This window comes from Nicotiana sylvestris, chromosome 3 (assembly GCF_000393655.2).
Source record: "Nicotiana sylvestris chromosome 3, ASM39365v2, whole genome shotgun sequence".
Classification (NCBI taxonomy): Eukaryota; Viridiplantae; Streptophyta; class Magnoliopsida; order Solanales; family Solanaceae; genus Nicotiana; species Nicotiana sylvestris.
The window spans coordinates 56,139,701-56,160,126 of NC_091059.1; the positions used below are offsets into that span (position 1 = coordinate 56,139,701).

The 20,426-nt window shown below is 36.9% G+C and overlaps 1 protein-coding gene across 9 annotated transcripts; it reads left to right on the top strand.

Annotated features, from left to right (window-relative positions):
* Positions 1 to 3,951: 3,951 nt before the first annotated feature.
* On the top strand, positions 3,952 to 19,404 carry LOC104245715 (telomere repeat-binding factor 1-like). 9 transcript variants are annotated; one of them, XR_011406043.1, is made up of 8 exons: positions 3,952 to 4,068; positions 5,290 to 5,467; positions 5,637 to 5,854; positions 6,326 to 6,410; positions 7,401 to 7,484; positions 7,657 to 8,007; positions 9,087 to 9,214; positions 18,950 to 19,022. XR_011406043.1 is itself a non-coding variant. In XM_070170777.1 (8 exons), the coding sequence occupies exons 3-8, from the start codon at positions 5,318 to 5,320 to the stop codon at positions 19,046 to 19,048; spliced, it is 987 nt and encodes a 328-aa protein (XP_070026878.1). In that variant the 5' UTR covers positions 3,952 to 4,068; positions 4,386 to 4,471; positions 5,290 to 5,317; the 3' UTR covers positions 19,049 to 19,404. The 9 variants fall into 9 exon arrangements, 7 of the variants coding, with proteins under 7 accessions (XP_070026878.1, XP_070026877.1, XP_070026881.1 ...); XR_011406042.1 differs by lacking the exon at positions 18,950 to 19,022 and adding an exon at positions 17,040 to 17,786; XM_070170777.1 differs by lacking the exon at positions 9,087 to 9,214 and adding an exon at positions 4,386 to 4,471 and having other exon boundaries at positions 18,950 to 19,404.
* The last annotated feature ends 1,022 nt before the right edge of the window (positions 19,405 to 20,426 follow it).

A 20,426-nucleotide genomic window follows, 5' to 3' on the forward strand; every position in this document is an offset into this window, starting at 1 on the left:
TGGATTTGGAAGTCCATAGGACAATTCGGCGCATTTTGGCGAAAGTTGGAAAATAGAAGATTTTTGGAAAAGTTTGACCGAGAGTTGACTTTTTGATATCGGGGTCGGAATCCGATTCTGAAAATTGGAACAGCTCCATTATGTCATTTATGAATTATGTGTAAAATTTGAAGTCATTCCGGATTGATTTGATATGTTTCGGCACAAACATATAGAAGTTGGAAGATTTGAAAACTCATAATTCAATTCGATGCGCGATTCGTAATTTCGGTGTTGTTTGACGTGGTTTGAAGCCTTATTAAGTTCGTATTGTATTTTGGAATATGTTGGTATAATTGGTTAAGGTCCCGAGGGCCTCGGGTAGATTTTGGAAGGTTAACGGAATGGAAATCGGACAAAAAGGGTTGCTGGAATTTCTGCTGCAGAAGCTGTTTTGGACAGCAACTGTGCAATCGTGGAGCCTATTTCGGAAGCTTATATCTCAAAATACATAAGGAATCTGTAAATTTACAAAAGATGAAAGTTGTAGCCCTTGAATCCTAGTTTCCGGAAAGCTAAACCATTAATTATTTGGATAGTTGTACAAAAGGTTATGGTCGGTTGAATAAGGGTTGGTAAAACTGTTTTGAAATTTTCCAGAAATGTTTGATGCGAGGAGGCTACTTTGGAAGCTTATGTCTCGAAATCTATAAAGAATCTGAAAATGTGCAAAACACGAAAGTTGTAGCCCTTGCATTTTAGTTTTCAGAACATTAAACCGTTCGATATTTGGACATTTGTACAGAACGTTATGATCAATTGAATAAGGGCTAGTAAAGCTGTTTCTAGTAGACTTTTAGTGACGAAAATGGCTTTTAGTAACGAATGGGCAGAAACATTTAACCACAAAAATCAGTCACTTTGCCATTTCGTTTTGCAATTTTTGGAGCTCGGTTCTTGGGCGATTTTGGGCGATTTTCATGTAAAAACATTGGGGTAAGTGTTCTTTATCCTATATTGATTATATTTCATGATTCCATATGCATTTACATCATGAATCCATGAATTTATGGAAGAAAAATTAAATTTTTAGCCAAATTTTCCAAAAATGAAAATTAAGATTTGAAAGCCAATACGATATCGGAATTTAGTAATTTTGGTATGGTTGGACTCGTGTCTGAATGGATTGTCGGATTTTGTGAGTTTCGTCGGATTCCGAGACGTGGGCCCCACGGGCGAATTTTAGTGCAATTTCGGATTTTTAATGGAAAATGTAGAATTTCATATGGAATTAATTCATATAATTTTTATTGACTGAATCGAATTGTTTATGACTAGATTTGAGAATTTCGGGCACAAATTCATGAGACAAAGGCTTTTTGGAATTTTGAATTGGTTGCAAAGTGAGGTAAGTGTTTGGTCTAACCTTAGCTTGAAGGATTAGGAGTTGTGTCTTATTTGCTAAATGTTAATTGTGGAGTACGACATATAGGCATGGTGACGAGTATCTATACGTTGGTGTCAAGCATGCCCGTGAGTCTTGTATTATAATTGTTATGACTCCGTTGTGGTTTATTGCGCTTCATATGTTATTATCACCATTGTTCCCTTACCGGGATGTTTATTTGATATTATTGTTCCCTTGTCGGGATGTTTGTTTTGATAGTATTGTTCCCTTACCGGGATGTTGTTGAAATATCATTGTTCCCTTGTCGGGAAGTTGTTATATTGCTCTTGTTCCCTTGCCGGGATTCCTTGTGATTATTGTTGGCTTGTAACTGGGAGCGGGTGGTACGCCTACCACAAGATATAATAAAATGGGAGCGGGTGGTACGCCTACCACGAGATACATGAAATGGGAGCGGGTGGTACGCCTACCACAAGATATAATAAAATGGGAGCGGGTGGTACGCCTACCACAAGATATAATGAAATGGGAGTGGGTGGTACGCCTACCACAAGATATAATGAAATGGGAGCGGGTGGTACGCCTACCATAAGATATAATGAAATGGGAGCGGGTGGTACGCCTACCACAAAATATAATGAAATGGGAGCGGGTGGTACGCCTACCACAAGATATAATGAAATGGGATCGGGTTGCACGCCTGCAACAAGATGTGAAAAGAAAGTGAAATCTGCCTTTGTTTTCCTTATTCTTGTTAGTGGTTGGATTTTAATTCCTTTATAATTTTCTTGATATTCTGTTTTTACTTTTTTTTATATATGTTCAATACTCCAAATTTCAACAATTGTTACATTTTTAACTCAATTGATTTCTCAACTAAATTTTTCTTAAACCGTTTGAGGTTGTACTTTACTTAAAAAAGAAATTTCTACTATGTTTTGATTATTGATTTCTCGTATTAAAGGTAATGATTCATTCGATATTGTACTTTAATTGAAAAGGGTATGTTCTTTATCAAATGATTTCTAAAAATAACTTCTATCTTTTCTTGTTGATTTCCTAATTGGGTTGGAAGTTGTACTCTACTTTATGTTAAGTGAATGAGGCGTCACAAGGTGACCTTTACTCGAAAGAATTATATTCGAAAGATGCTTATTTGAAAGATATTTATTTAAAGGAAATATATTCAAAATATATTCATTGAAAAGCATATTATCTTAGAGATTATTACTTGAAGGATTTATAGGCAAAAGATTTATATTTGAAGGACTTGATAAATTGATTGCACTTGTATCTATTATTTGTTGAGAAACATTTATGGTGTTCTTGTTGCCTGCTATTTATATCACTGGTTGATCATTGTTATCTGCTTCCTATTATTTTTGTACGCTATATTGCACAGGTTTATTTGGTAGTCTGGTCCTAGCCTCGTCACTACTTCGCCGAGGTTAGGCTAGGCACTTACCAGCACATGGAGTCGGTTATGCTGATACTGCACACTGTGTGCAGATACTGATACCGGAGTGCTTGGACCGCAGTGAGGGTGTTGTCTTCAGCCCACACAGGCGACACGAGGTAGTCCTGCAGACGTCCGCGGGCCTTGGCGTCACCTCCTATCTCTTCCTTTATCCTGTTTCCTTTACTCATTTCAGAAATAGTGTTTATTTTATCTTTCAGACTTTGTATGTAGTATTCGTAGACTGTGTGTGAAGCTGTGACACCAAATTCTGGGTAGAGTTGTATTTAGACTTCCGCAGTTTTATATTAAAATAAATTGTCAGATTTTGTCTTCCGCTTAATTATTTTCGCTATTTGCATGATATCTACTCATCACTAATAATGGTTTAAAACTGGAAAATGTTAAGTAATTAGGATAATTTGGCTTGCCTAGTTTTCACCAGTAGGCGCCATCACGGCTCTCGAGGGGGTGAAATCCTAGTCGTGACAAAATTATTGATATTAATATATTTATGCAATTCAACTAATATTCTTCTGTCAAATTCACATATGAAAGGGCTCATAATTTTGAATCAGACAAATGGCACAAGTATGTGCAATTATAATTTATAAATATTAATCAAATTTATCGATTTCAATAATTATTATCTGTCTTTATCACAATTAACTACTATTTCTATGTAGGTGTACACCATAAAGTTGACATTGATTTTCTAGCTATCCTAAGGAAGACATGTGTTGATCGAATTTCTCTACAGCTTCTACAAAATCCTATTTTCATTCGACAACAACTCCTTGACATATACGCGGTTGTAAAAAAAAAAAGACTACAATTTCTTAAACATAAGGCACAAACTTTAAGACGTGAAACACTTGCAACCATAGCAGACGTTGCTCATATTCATGTATCAAATAAAGTGTGTGTTATTTAAGCATAGTAGGTTCAACATTCATTAGTTTTGAGCTTACATTTATCCTCTTCATAATTTGTGTAACTCATTGCATGCTTATTCTAAAAATATCTATATTGCTTTAAAATATTTATATTAATTAGCATGGGATACAACTAGTATAATATATAAATATCAACTTTACTGATCAAAAAAAATAAAAAATTCCGGCTTCTAAGTTCCAAGTCACACCATTGTTGCTAAAAAGGGAAAACTAGAAGAGAGATTTTCAAATTCCTAGGCTTTAATCGCCCTGCCTACAGATCGTTTCTGGTGAATCTCCATCTCTCACTGCTCTTCTTCCCCATCTCCTTCCATCCCTATTTTTTCTATTTGAATCTATTCTAACAAATTCCCAACTTATTGCACGAAACTAGGGCTTCGGTTTGTGAATTGTGATCTTACAAAAATTCGATTTAAAGCTAACATTCTCATTCTAAATTATGCTCCTTTATAATTCACAATCAATTATTGTAACTAAAACCCGCAATTTGATTTTACTCAAACGCTTTATCTTCATGAACTAGCTTTCTGTTAAATATTTACACTTGATATCAACAGCTCAGTAAATTTAGCTTTCTTTTGTTCAGTCTGTCGAGAATTCCGCCTCGGAAGGACTCTGTCTGATCACTGAACAATGCCTCAATCCCAAATTAGTTAAAATTCTTGCTCCCAAGTTCGTTACCTTTTTGCTCTGTATGTGTATATATTGTGTTTGTTTGCCTTTGTGCTTGTGCGTTTAAAACTTCTCTGATTTGGCATGTCCAGAAACTAGGAATTAGATTGAGGTATTTAGAAAATGCACATGAAGAAAAGAGGGTTAGTTTTGATATATCACTTGGACTTTTAGGAGTTAGATCTTTTTTCAGGTAAATGATTTCAAGGAGGTAGGTCTTTGTTGTAAGGATTTGTTTTTCAGTTTTTCCTGGAAAGTGCTTACTTGTTTTTGATGTTCTTTAAAGTGAATGTATCATGCCTTATTCCAGTGTTTGTTGGTAGTGGTTCATGAGTCATGAATCATATCTTGTGCATGGACTTCAAATAGTAAACAAGTTTTACAAAAATGAAATAGTCTAATGCGTACTTCTCTAATGCAATTGGAAGATAGCAAACAAGTGTTACATACACAAATTAGTCTAATGCATACTTCTCTAATGCCTTTGGAAGATAAAATAGCAGACACGTTTAACTGACATGAATTAATCGAATATGTACTTCTCTAATGCCATTGCATGTAGCTTTATGTGGACTTGTGTTCTGGTTTCATTCTATGCATCTAAGCAATGAATGGTATCCTCATAAATTTTTTGTTTATTATTTTTAACTATATACTTATCTGCTTTTCTCCAAATGAAGCCGTTTTATTGTTTTCATGTTGATTATTCAAGCTTATTTAGCTTTCCAGATGCATAATGCCGATAAACCGTCTATATATGGTGCAATTTATCTTCTTTGGGTGGTTTGTTGATATGTTGTTATGTGTTCTGTGAGTAGGTTGTTCCTCAGTTTCCTCAGATTTTTGATGGGTGCACCTAAACAGAAGTGGACTTCAGAAGAAGAAGCTGCTCTTAAAGCTGGGATACTTAAGCATGGGCCAGGTAAATGGCGCACGATTCTCAAGGATCCAGAATTTAGTGGAGTATTGTGTCTGCGTTCAAATGTAGATCTTAAGGTAGAGATTACTACCATAATTTTTCCATTAAATAATTATGTTTTGTGCAGAGGAAGTTTAGATGTTATTTGAGGCAGATGATGGCTATGTAGTTTAGTAGTTTATCTTTTGTTTCTTATCTATGCATATGGTGTTAATATGCCTATTTATCTTTGTTGATGCTGTTCAGGACAAGTGGAGGAACATGACGGTGATGGCAAACGGTTGGAGTTCTCGAGAGCAAGCAAGGTTAGCTGTCAAAAGGACGAAACAGGCCCCTAGACAGGATGGGAGTCCTGTGGCTGATACGACCACAGCTGAAAGTGATGAGGAAGCTGCTGAAGCGCAAGCAGCCACTACTTCTAGCGGTTCTCCGCAGATACATGGTTCAAGAAAAGCTATGATAAGGTTAAGCGCTGCTCGTTGATTGTTGCAGCATAACTCTTTGTGGTAGTCACCGAGTTCTTTTTGTGCTTATGGATATAGTTGCTTGCTGATTTATGCATGTTCTATTGTTCCTAGGTGGCATTTGGATGTTTTGTTAGAAATATTTTCAAAAAACATTTTTGGAGAACAATTTGTTTCCTAAAGTATTTTCTGAAATTTCTTTGCCAAACAAAAATGTCTGGCAACCAAAAAGTGCTTTGCTTTTTTCATTACATGCATGTGATACTTCTATATTTATTAGTTTTTTGCATTCGGAAGGTAAAGTTGGTATGGGACCTCTGTTTAGATCTTTACCAGAAGCTCACTGAATTTCCTTTTCTTTAGTCAGGATGAAATAATATTACCTGTCTTGGTGGGGTCACATATTATTCTTATTTTCTTACTTCGGAAGGATGATTATCCCTCATAGTTGCTGCATTAATAATATTATAGGTTGGATAATCTTATAATGGAGGCTATAAGCAGCTTGAAGGAGCCAGGTGGTTCCAACAAAACTACAATAGCTGCATACATAGAGGTACTTGTCTTCTTATTATGTGCTTTCTTTTAGAAGAAGTAACTAGATATAATACCATTCATTAATTATCATGCATAGAAATCTTACTTATTTTTCAAAGACCCATAAAGGACTGATTGTGGTGTTGCTTGTTGTGGCAATAGCAACATTATGATGATGTTTGCAACCTGTGATGCTTGTATATTTCAATTATGAGGCTTCGTAATCCTCAGTATCATCAAACTTAGTGCTTTCCCTCTTAAATTCCTTGTTTGTTATTTGTTGAAGAAAGTTTTCTATTTTACTTTACTATTTTACTGTTGTTGTTGTTGTTTTTTTTTTTTTTTTTTTTTTTTTTTAATTTTAAGATCTGACTGTTGGTAACAACAGACTAAAATGAAAAAAATACAGCACATTTGATTCCTAATGTAGCATCTAGTTGGAAATATGCAGAATATTAGATTGCTTGAGTGCACATAGGTCTGATAGTGCCACATTAATTTTTTTTTTCTTAATGTATGATCTTGATTCCATATAACAAGGCATTAGGCTCTGCTAAACAGGTCCTCAATGAAATATTATGGGTTAATGCACCCTGATGGCGGCATAAAGAATTCTGGTTAGTATATGTATGTTCAAGAGGGTGTCTGCTTTAGTATATGCTATCATGGGGTTGCATGAGTCTAATATAGATCTGATACTGCTATGCTAATATCTCTTTTCTCAAAGTATGATCTTGATTCCCTATGCTAAGAGTTCACCCCCAACTTAGTGGCTTTACTGATCAGGTTCTCAATGATCTGTTGGCTTATGCACCCTGTCCGAAAGAATCTTTTTTTTTTTTTTTTGTTAATACATTTATGCTCAATTGGTGATATAAAGGTCATGTTACAAATCTTAGTCAATGCATAAATGTCATGATTGCTTGATCTTAGTTCCTAGCAAAAACCAGAATTTTGATTGCATCTGTCAGTCTATTCTACTTAATTTTATGCTATTTCTATCTTTTAGGACCAATACTGGGCCCCTCCAAACTTTATAAGGCTGCTGTCGGGGAAACTGAAGTATTTAACTGCAACTGGGAAACTTATCAAGGTGATTTTTATTTTGTGTGCTTGACATCTGTGTCATTGCTCAGCCCACCCTAGGCGTAGGGTGTGACTGTGAATACAATCAGAAATGATGATTGGATTCAAGTGTCTGTATGCATGGTAATTTTTTACATTCCTGGTTGATCATAATACCCTGAATATATTGTCTTTTATAGATAAAGCGCAAGTATAGAGTAGCACCCACATCGACACCATCTGACAGAAGAAGAAACCTGTCCAGTCCATTCTTGGATAGCAGGCAGAGGATCTTCTCCAAGGTTGATCGGGATTATATGGACATGCTTAGTACATCTCAGATAGATTTAGAGATAGCTAATAAAATGAGGAACATGACACCTCAAGAGGCTGCAGCTGCTGCTGCACAAGCTGTTGCTGAAGCAGAAGCAGCCATAGCTGAAGCTGAGGAGGCTGCTAGGGACGCTGAAGCTCATGAAGCTGATGCTGAAGCTGCAAAAGCCTTTTCAGATGCAACAAAGACACTACATGGGAGAAGTGCCCCACGGATGGTAAGACATCCTTCTATTTCAATTATTGGGTCAACACTAATGGCTTCTATTGTTTTACTTGTCTCTCCTTCCTATCTTTCCTTTCATTGTTGGTGGGATATGTGTTCTTCCTTGTCCTTGGAATCATTATTGGTTCAGTGTCTAGAAATCATAGCTTGAGACCCATGAATTAACTAATAGAAAATGTGTAGGTCCATAATCTTTGCTTTTCGTTTCCCCTTCACTTTACTTGAAACATGATTTATCTAATCTAATACTTGTTAAAAGAATAGATATTCTCTTAATTAAATATGAAACATGCTTCTGAAGACCTTATCTTAACAAAACCTCAAGTAAAAGTTAGAAGTAGGGGTAAGAGTGGGTAGCTATATTGTTGCCACAACGGCATAATCTTCCTCTGGGCTTCACTAGCTTCTGTGCCAGTTCCAATGTCTTGATCAATATAATCTGTCATGTACCATCTGTTAAATCTTGAAGTCAGTAGAGAGAACTGCTTCACCTAGCTCTGGATGGTACAGTTGCACCAACCTGCACTGCAGAGAGGAATTGGAAGTTGTATTTGCAAGAGAGAGATTTCTAAACTCTCATGTTGTGTTTGCTATGATATTTATTCTTTTTACCTTTTCAGGGAGGGGAAGGGTGGGTTCCTTTAGAAGCTGATTCATTTGGGATTCTTCTTTTCTTTTTTCCATTTCTTTTTGGGGTGTGGTGAGGGAAGGGATGATGAATTGTGAGGAAGCACCCGAAGCAAATCCTCCTGTATCTCTGGTAATCTTGTTGGTTACAGCAGGTTATGGTAGAAGCATACCAGTTGACAAGTTGGAATGATAAATCACTAGCACATCAATGCTTCACTGGTGTTCAATGAGAGCAAGAAATGACACAGACAAGTATCTGGATGTTCATATTTAGCATCTTTTTAGTTGATTAGGAGGTTACTGTTACCTATCTAAACTAGTGCCTAACACAGTTTTTAAGCTGTTTAAAGTGTCTCTCGATGCAAAACTGATTATTCGCCGATATACTATGTTGAAAGCCTATTCTTTGTTTTGCTTGCTGATTGTCTCTCTAATATCTAGATAATACGTGCTTGATCGTTCCTTCCGAGGTGCGAGTTAGAGAATGCTGGATCCTGTTCCAGTTTGATGTTTCTGTATCTTCAGTCAACTCACTCTTCAGCTTGTACATATGGGCGAAAAAGTTCATGGTAAGTGTAATATACCAGGTTGTTAGTAGTAAAAGCTTTTCCGATTGTATCAGATTTGTGTTCCCTGTTCATCAGCGGACATGTCTCAGCAACCAACATGTTTTCTTATTAAGCTGTTTCTGCGAGCTGAGGGAATTTTCTGAGGAATTTGTTGTAAAGAGTAGGAACTAGGAATAACCCGGTGTGGTGGGGTGATGGGCGTCCGTTCATGTGCAGCTTGTACCTCAGGCTCAATTGTTTACTGTATGTTGATTGATTTATTTGATCTCAATTTGGATGGAAATTAAATTAGTTTAAAATAGTTTCTGGCCACTGTCATTTTCTTTTCTTTTTTTTTTTTTTAAAAAAACTTAATGTCACCATTATGGTGAGAGGTTTGGCTTGACCTCAACCTGTATATTAAAACTCAAAAGGATCATTACAAAAGGAGTTGGTAAATCATATCTAAATGACTCCTGAATCAAGAGAGGAGAGCACATTCCAGTGAGATTAAAAAGATAAAAGTGCTCCAAAGTAAAATTTTGGGGAAGGCATCCAATCCTTCTAAGATATAAAGAACCAACTATTTGAAAGGTTAACCATCAAAAAACTTCTTTCTAGTCCTAATTCTGAAGTTGACCAACTGGTCTCTGCCATTCTTCAAAGTAGTTCTCACCTTCAAAGGTAAAATGTCAGCGTCAGTGAAGAAGGTTGTCACGACCCCAATTTCCCACCGTAGGATGTTGTGGTGGCACCTAGTCTCTAAGACTAGGTAAGCCTAACATGCATGGAGAAATAGCGGAAATAACAATAGAGCTTCAAATTTAAACCATCTAGCTATCATAATAGAACTCGACAATATCGCTGACAATAACTCTCAAAATCTGGTGAGACTGAGTCATAAGCTCTACACGAATATACTGTAAAATCCCTAATACGTCACTATCAAATAAAGACTAGGCAGTAGAAAAACAAGGACAGAGGGTGACTCCGAGGCCTGCGAACGCCAGGCAGGATTCTTTGAAGTCTCCGAACTAAATGCTCTACTCACTAGTGCCTAGCCTGGGTCGAGGTACTGGATCTACACAAAAATGTGCAGAAAAGTAGTATGGGTATACCAAAACGGTACCCAATAAGTATCAAGCCTAACCTCGGTAGAGTTGTGATGAGGCGAGGTCAAGACACCTACTAGGATAAGAAAAGAAGCTGAACAAGTATAGTACATTCTAATAATGGAAACGAGGAAAATGAGGCAGTAAAGAAATACAACAAGATAAGCTACAACTGAATTTAAAGCAATAGAGGCGACAAGAAAGGAACACCTAAAGAACATCAAGAACAATGCGGACAAATACAAGTGAGGTAAATGAGATATAACAACAAGAATCATAACCGAGGTACCGCCTCGTAATCTCATTTTACAATCAGAATCACAATATTTCCTTATATCACTGCGGGAGCCTTACATTTAGTTTTGAAAATCATTTTCCTGAAATAACTACCTGCGTTTTAGCCCACCTTATCACACCGCGTGGCTTTAAGCAGTTCCCCTACTAGCAACACGCATATCAAGCCCACCTTATCTCACTACATGCGTTTCAACCCCTAGCCTTATGTCACCACATGCGTATCAATACAACAACATATAACAACTCGCACCTCAAGTGCCCAAATGCCACAACTTGCTAAAAGAATCAATAATATCAATGTTTCCATAACAAATAGCCGATGACTCAACCACAATGTGCACAAGAATCTCAACAATAACAAAATGAACATAAATTGTTCAACAAGAAAGGTATCTCAACAATTAACAACTTTACCTCAATGTGATACCGGCTTCCACAAAAAACACCAATAAATTAACAAGAAAATACTTCACGAAATAACAATTTCAAACACGAGTAATTCAACAATAGCAGATGTAACAAGGCAGCAAGGAAGGCAATAACTTCAACTAAGCATATAAGGGAAAAACGGCAAGTAAGAGGTAAAACAAGTGTTAACTATGTCAAATAAAGCGTGTAGGATAGATTAACATGTAAGAGTTGATTAATTATGAGAGATATAGCTTGTTGTGACAATTCGATTAAAGGCATGGAAAGAGTCTAAATAACTTAAATCAGTCAAACACCACATATAACCTGTGTACCCACTTGTCACTTTGTGTACACGACTTTCACATAACACAAATAGCACAATCAATCCCAATTCCTAAGGGGTAGTTCTCCCGCACAAAGTTAGGCAAGATACTTGTCTCAAACAAGCTAACTCAATCCACTAATAAGCCTTTTTCGCGAATATCCAACTCTGGACGGCTCGAATCTAGCCAAAATAACATTATACTATAAATACAAACCATATGAAACTATTCCGGATAATAAAGTTGCAATCTTTAAAGAAAATAAAAAAGTCAACCCCGGGCCCGCGTTGCGGAACCTGGCCAAACTTACAAAATCCGAATACCCATTTATAACGAGGCCAACCATACTAAAATTATCCAATTCCGACCTCAAATCGATCTTCAAATCCTCAATTTATGATTTAGGAAGTTTTCACAAAATTCCCCCATTTTTCCAACTCAAAACACTAATTAAATTCTAAAAACAATGATGGATTCATGAATAATAATCTAATCCGGGTAAAAAACACTTACCTCGATCAACTTCTTGAAAATCCCTTCCAAAATCGCCCAAAATCGAGCTCTCTAACTCAAAAGATGAAAAATGGAACAAAACCCACCCTCGATCCAGCCCTTTTCTGCCCAATTATTCCTCTTCTGGGGCTCCCCACTTGCGGAAAATCCTTCGCAGGTGCGGCTTTTCATTAAGCCCAGGAGGATCGCTTCTGCGGATGGTTGTGCGTATCTACGCTTGGACTTCCGCAGACCTAAGCCGCTTCTGTGGAAAAACAACCGTATCTGCGGACACAGCTCGCCTAGCCCCAAACTCGCTTCTGCGGCTCACAGGCCGCTTTTGCGGTGCCGCACCTGCGGCCCAAAGTGCGCAGTGCGATTGCACAAGAACCTTAGTTGGACAAAAATTCTTCTAAGTCCAAAATGATTCCGGATTCAATCCGAATCACATCCGGGCCCCCCAGAACCTCTCCCAAACATACCATCAAGTACCAAATCACATAACGGACCTACTCAAGGCCTAAAATCACATCCAACAACATCAAATTTACGAATCGCAACCCAATTCAAACCTATTGAATCCATGAACATTCAACTTCCAAAACTAACGTTGATTCATACCAAACCAACTTCGATTGACCCCATATTTTGCGCACAAGTCATAAATGACACAACAGACCTATTCCAACTCTCGGTCAAACTTCTCAACCTTCCAAACCTTCAACTTTTTGACTGTCACCAATTCAAGCCAAAACGACCTACGGACCTCCGAATCAATATCTGAACACACTCCTAAGTCTAAAATCACCATACGGAGCTATCAGAATCATCAAAACTCCATTCCAGAGTCGTTTACACAAAAGTCAAACTTCGGTCAACTCTTTCAACTTAAGCTTCCAACTTTGGGACTAAGTGTCCCAATTCACTCCGAAACTCACCCGAAACAAAACCAACCCCGCCGACAAGTCACATAACCACAATATAACGTAGAGGAGGCAATAAATAGGGGAACGGTTCTAAAATACTCAAAACGACCAGCCGGGACGTTACAAAGGTAGAAGTCTTCTTATATATACTCCAGTTAACTAGCAGGTCAGCTGTGCAATAGCAGTATGAAAACGTGAAATTGCCGTCCTGCCTTAACTCTCTAGTTTGTTCCACCAAGTGAGCAATCTGCCAAGGTGACCCCATATGCTTGTTTATCTCATTGATTAGAACTAGAGAGTCAGATTCAACTTCGACCTCCTTGTATCCATAATCAATACACCATTTCAAGCCAACCTGGATAGCCTTTGCTTCTGCCATATTATTAGTGCGGGAACCAAAAAAGGTGGAGTACGTCATTATTAGATCTCCATACTGATTTCTTAAGCATCCTCCACCTGCTAAGCCTGGTTTCCTTTGCTATAACCATCAATGTTAAGCTTAATATCCATCAGATGGTTTTATCCATTAGAGAGGGATAACTTTTAGTACAGGTTTACACCTTTCCACTGTTTGGATCAATTGTTTCCAATCAGCAAAGATAGGTAATGATGGAAATGGGTCATTTATAAGTATGCACCTCATGTTCTGAATTTGTTGAATAAGTTTCTTGACAGAAATTTTTCCATCTCCATATCTGATAGCACATCTTCTTTTCCAAACTTCCCAGCATATCAAGCATGGGAGGCAGTGAAGAAAAAAAGAATGAACATTATTCTTGGGCTCCGTTAACCACCAATAGAATAGAGTTTGTCTCAATTCAGAGGTAGTGTTCAAGCCACAATAGCTGCCAAATAAATTCCAAGCAGTTGATGCCCCATAGCTGCTAAGGAAAACATGGTCAACAGTTTTGGATTTGGGAGCTCTACAGCACGAACACATAGATGGAGCAATGAATCCAAATTTTCTATTGATCTCATCAATAGGCAATCTGTTGTAAATTAGTCTCATCATAAAGAAGGAAATTTTGAAGGGAATCCCTTTATACCATATATATATTACCAGCAGAACTAGTAAAGTTTCTGGAGTGCTTAAAGAGTTGCCAAGCAGATTTGCAGGAAAAGGAACCATCATTGGTAATGGTCCAAATAGGTTGATCTGTTTTAGAACCACCAGGCACCTCAATCAGGGAGAGATTCCGGACAATAGAGATAGAGAGAGCATTCTCAAGAGCATTAAGGTTCCGGTTTTCTGTCCACGACTGTCTCCTTACCTTTACTAGGGTCATTAATAAGCTTGGTTTAAAGAACCATATTCCGACCAGTCATACCACCGGAAAGAAGCTCTGTTTCTCAGACCTCTTTAATATCCGTCATCCTTTTCCAAATTTGAAATGGCCAGGTTTCCATATAGAAGCAACCGGGTGGGTACTGTTATAGTACTTAGCTTCAATGGATTCTCTCCAAAGAGAATTCTTAGTTCTAAGTAGGAGTGACAAACGGTCGGGTCGGGTCGGATATGGTTTGGGTCGAAAACGGGTAATGAAAAAATGGATCAATTATCCGACCCGATCCATATTTAATGCGGATAAAAAATGGGTTAACCGGCGGATAGTATGGGTTACCCATATTATCCATAACTTCTTGTATATGATCACTTTTGGGAGAATTCTTAGTCTCCCTAACTTGAGGAACCTCCAATTTGAAGCTTTACAAATGTAAAAGTTAGACCCATTAGTTATCCATTTTCTAAATGGATAATATGGTTCTTATCCATATTTGACCCGTTTTTAAAAAGTTTATTATCTAACCAATTTTTTAGTGAATAATATGGGTGGTTAACTGTTTTCTTTTAACCATTTTGCCACTCCTAAGTTCTAAGGACCCACCAAGATTTAGCTGCAAATCTTGTTATATATATTGTTTAAGAAGTTTTGCTCCCTCTTTCCACCCAAAAAGAAACAAGTAGCCGTGACACAGCCTATAATAAAATACGAATGATGGGGTTAGGAGTATACAGGGGTCAACACATAATATTCGCTCTGAATTTTAATAACAAGTTTTTATAGGTTGAAATGTATTAATAATGTGTGACAATTTTATAGCTGAAGAAAAAGCTGTTTGGCTTTTTAAGTAGTAACAATGTCATTCCTTTTGAGATGAAAGAAGTAAAGATCTGCCGCTTGGATGAATATCACATTTTGTAAGGATGAGGTGGCCCTTCAACATTGTCCTGCGAAATGCGTATTGCCGCCTCCGTTTTGCCTTGTTAATTTTAATATTCGTTCTGAATTTTAATCACAAGTTTTTATAGGTAGAAATATATTAATAACGTCTGAAAAATTTTATAACTGAAGAAAAAGTTTGTTTGACTTTTTAAGTAGTAACAGTGACATTATTTTTTGAGATGAAAGAAGTAAAAGATCTGCCGCTTGGATGAATATCTGAACTTGAAAATGGAGTTCACAGGATGAGGTGCCTCTCCAACATTGTCCGGAAATGCCTATTGCGGCCTCTGTTTTGCCTTTGTCAATTTTTGTTATCTGTATTCTCATTCCTCATTTAATCCCTTTAAATGCATACCTCTAAATTGCTCCGATGCGAAGAAATTACTCAGATGAATCTATTTTCTTGATCTTTTTTTTGGGGGGTGAGGGGGGGGGGTGGGGGAGGAGGGGGAGGGGGGAGATAAGCATAAGCATCAGTATCCATTAAAGGTTTTGAAATAACAATCGGGCATTTAAGGGAAGAAATTCTAAAGCCTGACCAGATTTCTTACAAGTGAAAATAAAGTCCTACCGAAAAATGAAGATAAACTATAACTGACCTGAAAAATTTTCTACCTTAGACAACAGTGTCGGAACAAATATTGAGAAATCTTTCCGCAACGCGGACACATGGTAGATACTGTTTACTAGCTGAAAAGTGAATACATACATTTTTTTCGTAAATAATGGAGTAGCATCTATTTTGTTCGGGACAAGGTGGTTGTGGCCTCTATTAAGGATAAGATGCGGGAGTGCGACTTAGGTGATTTGGTTACGTGAGGAGGAGGAGCACAGACGCCCTGGTGAGGAGGTGTGAGAAGTTGACATTGGAGGACTTACAGAGAGGTAGAAGTAGGCAAAGAAGGGGTGGGGGAGATGTGATTAGGCAAGACATGATAAAGCTTCAGTTGACCGAGGACATGACCCTTGATAGAAAGGTATGAAGGTCGAGGATTAGGGTAGTAGAGTAGGTAGTCTAGGGTGTTCATAATAGTAGTATTGGCACGCAGTCTCGCTTTCTGTTGGTAGTAGTTTTTTATGACTAACCGTTGTTTTCTTTCATTGTTGATCACCTTACTATCTTGTTTTTATTCTGCTTTTATATGACTTTTTCGTACTCTCCTTTCTTGTCTGTATTTTCATTAATGTGGTGTTTATGCTTTCCTGAGCCGAGGGTCTATAAAACAACCTCTCTATCCTCACAAGGTAGGGGTAAGATCTGCGTACACACCACCCTCTCCAGACCCCACAGTATGGGATAATACTGGGTATGTTATTGTTGTTGTTGCATCTATTTTGTACTTTTGGTCGTAGCAGTTGACAATTGCAAATAAAATGGAAGAACTACTTTAGCTTTCTTCGACAAGTTTATTTTTCAAATGTATCACTCTGTCTTAGCAGTTCGCTCGAATCCAAAAAATATTGTATATATTCTCATTTGAATTGTAGGAAAATGTGAATTAAAAAAAAAAGAAATAAAGAATTTCATTCAAAATGTAGAAAAGAGCAAGTAATAAACTAACAAAAAAACTGAAACATAAGATAAATACAAGAAAAGAAAGAAGAGACGTGTTCAAACATAAACAAAAATATTACATCATGAAAATCTTGCATCTAAGGTTGTCCATTCCAATATCAGCTTCACAATTTGACAAAGTGAAAAGTTGTCCAGACATCGATTAAACAGAACAATATTATGCAAGTGGTAGAGCATGTTGGACGTTGTCACTAATTACCAACTAGTGAGTAAACAACAGTCATTATAAGCAAGCAGGTATTATTGACTCATAAATATTCTAGAATTCAAACGATGTAAGTCTTTTCCATCTCCTTTGTTCACTTCCCCTAAAAATTACTCTCGCCATCGTCAGGTCTTACTGATTTAGACATCAGAGCATAACCCCCAACACATCTGAAATCTTGGTTAGTTTTATGCATTGTTGTTAAGCTGAGTATGTATTATGTTTTGAAGATTAATAAATTTTGTCTGAGAATCAGGTTTTATGTTTCGGTGTTGCTAGGCTGTTATGCATATAAGAAAGATGAAAGTCAAGTAAATCAGGTTTGCAACAGGACAGAGGAAGAAAGCTAGTGAGACGCGAAAGGTTATCCTTCCCATGTGAGTAGGCATTCCCAGGAGATCCTATCCGTGTCTTGAAAGGAGTATGCGTTTGGGAGGACTTCGTGTATTAAAAGGAATATGTATTTATGATAAATATTCGTGGGAAAAAAGAAGGTTGCAAAGTTGGAAACAATTAAGGAAACGAAGTCTAAATAGGAGGGGCTTTCCTTAACTAAAATATTCTAGGTATTGGAGCATTAATTGAAGAAGTATTTTGGCCAACCTTGCATCTATAAAAGAAGAGCTTTTGCCACACTTCAAGACTTCTATTGAGAGAAATCGTGAGAATACTTCTGACAATAGCAAGAAAAGTAAAAAGGTCTTCTGAAGATTCAACTCAATCAACTAAAGAACCAGTTCTTGAAGATGAAGCTGCTCGAGTTCTTTAGTTGTTAGGTTGAGTCTAGAGTTCTGAATTGTAACCTATCTGCTTTCATAGAAGTATAATAGTAGGTTATTGTTGAAACATTATTTATGTAAGCTTTCTTGGCTAGAGTTAGTCTGGGAAGGGGTTGCTACAATTGGGTTGAATGTAGGAGTTAGGGTACTAGAATTAGTTCCCTTTGATTATAGAGTTGTAATCTAAAACTGCTCTTCGAAGTTAGTGGAGATTTGAAGAAAATCCTACTGGGTTGGTCGTGGTTTTTACTCCCTTGAGCAATGGGGTTTTTCACATAAAAATCTCCATGTTGATTACTTTTCCGCAATCATTTTTGTTTGTGTTTGTTCGAATAGTTCAAAGAACCAGGGTCTTTGAAAATGCAAAAATAAGGCAAGATACAATATAAACCCCCGTGTCTAAGTGTATTATAAAATAACAATTGGTATCAGAACATGTTCTTTCATATGAGGCTAACACCTTGAAAGGATCCACAATCGCTGCACCAACAGATGCTCAAGAAGGACAATCAACCGTTAGGCCACCACTGTTTAATGAAAAATGCTATGGATGGTGGAAGAAAAGGATGTGTAATTTATTGGAAGGAGAAGACCTGGAACTCTGGGACATAGTTGAGAAGTGGCCAAAGATTCCCATGTTGTTTGATGACAAGGATGTCCCCACTAGACCAAAGACAAGAGAAAAATATTTTGAATAAGATGCTAAAGGGGTTCAAAAGAATGCCAAAGCTAAGAAGATTCTGATATGTGAAATTGGTCTGAGTGAATACAATAGAATCTCCGCTTGTAGAGATGCAAAAGCCATATAGGATACTCTGCAGTGTGCTCATGAAGGTACCTCTCAAGTGAAGCAGTCAAAGATTGACTTGCTAACTAAGCAATATGAACGGTTTAAGATGGGGAGGGGGGGGGGATTATCGTAGAGATGCATACTAGCTCATTTTAATTATCAATGAATTAATATCTCTTGGAGAAGTTATTCCTCGTAACAAAATTATGAGGAAAATTTTGACCATGTTACTACCATCATGGGATAGCAAGGTGAATGCAATCACTAAAGCTAGAAACCTGAATACAATGACCTTTGACGACCTTAGTGGAAACTTGGAGACTTATGAGTTAAAGATCAATCAAGATTGCCTAGATTAACAAAGTTCTAAACCTCGTAAGACCAAGAACGTGGTGCTCAAGATCACTCACAAATAGGACATCGAACAAAATGATATGTCATTGCTCATTAGATATTTTCAGAGGGCATACAGAAATGTGGTTTCTTAAAAAAAGGTAGTTCATCCAAATCCAAGGTGATAAGTTGGTATTTTACTAACTTACATCTTCTTGATACTTAGACTTTTGCATGATTTTGTTAAGAAACTAAAGCATTTATTGAGATTTATTGGCATATTTCAGGTATCATATGATTTGGAGAAGATACAGAAGAAAATAAGTCAAAATGTGTTAAATTGGAAAAAATGGACTATTGCCAGTTATTGCTATGTGCGATCATAGAAGTCCAAGATAATGAAACGAACACGTCTGTTGCTAGGCGATCGCGTAGCTTTGCAGAAGTTGTTGCTGTATACGATCACGGTTCTCTGTATGCGATCGCATAGCACATTTTCTAGGCAGATTCTGGGCAGAAATGGGATTTCACGTTTTGATCCCCAAGCTATTTAATACACGACCTAGCTCATTTGTAAAATATCTTTGGTCGATCTTTGAATTATTTTTGAGTCTCTTGACTAGAGAAGACAAGTTTGGAATTTAGGGTTCTTGTACACACACTTGGGTCTTGAAGATTGAAGCTTTTGGTTGAGAATTTCTTACCCATTTATGTTCATTTCTTCATTTCTTTGCTTTGTCTATCTAAGTGTGTAGTATTTTTTCCAACACTTGAATCTTGTTCATGGGAATATTCATATTTAAAATGTGGATTAAATATCTTGTTGTGCTTATGTATTGAACGATTTTTATTTATTATGAAGTGAGTTGTTGTTTCTTTAATTATACTTGTTCTTTAATGTTTCTAAAGGGAGTAGCTAACCCTAGGATTCGCCCATTTACTTCGAATTGATTTTGGAAAAGATAATTTATGGATGGAAAAGATTAATTAACTAGAACTTGAGGTGTTAACCCCCACTTTATAGATTCTACCTAGGAAAAGGATTGAACTACTTGTAGCCATATTCGGGTGTGCTTAATCTCTTCATTATTTTAGGGATAATTCAATTAGGAAGTTTTGTTAGTCTTCGGAAGAAGCTAATAAAGAATTATTACCCGAAGCTAATTAACATAAACTTGCTTATTTTTGTAAAATCGTAAAATACATTGGATCGTTACTTCGGTGTAATTCCCAATGCATCCATGCTTGTAGCGATTGATCATTTTACTTGCTTTCTAGGTTGGTTTACATTTTTGCAATTCGTTATAAACATTTCCTCAAAACCATTCTAAGTGTTTGATTTAGCATAATAAGCGATAATTCTCTTACACGCCTAATCGCTTACATATTGTTCTCTGTGGGATTCGACCCCGACTTATAGTTGGCTATATTATATTGTATATGACCATGTCCATTTACTTTTTGGTAGTGAATTTGGACGTCATCAAAATCGGCGCCATTGACAGGGAACAATTTGGCATATTTAGGTTGTTTGAGAAGTAAGCGTACGTGCTTTGGTCAAACTTGTGAATATTTGTGTAATTATTTTCTTATCTTTGTTTATTTTTCTTGTTTGTTATTTTGTTTGTTTCTTGTTTATTTTCATAATTTTTGAAAATGGCATCACATAATGAAAATTGGACGGATAGTAGTTGTTCATACTTTGATGACCCTTGTCCTTATTGTGGAAGACCACACTCTTGACAAAATTATTTAAATTCTCCC

Bases quoted from the DNA above. Each gene is read 5' to 3' on its own strand.
- LOC104245715 (XM_070170777.1), top strand. From the start codon at position 5,318: ATGGGTGCACCTAAACAGAAGTGGACTTCAGAAGAAGAAGCTGCTCTT. The intron at 5,855-6,325 runs GTTAAGCGCTGC...ATAATATTATAG, and splicing joins TCAAGAAAAGCTATGATAAG to GTTGGATAATCTTATAATGG. The intron at 8,008-18,949 runs GTAAGACATCCT...GGCATATTTCAG, and splicing joins GGAGAAGTGCCCCACGGATG to GTATCATATGATTTGGAGAA.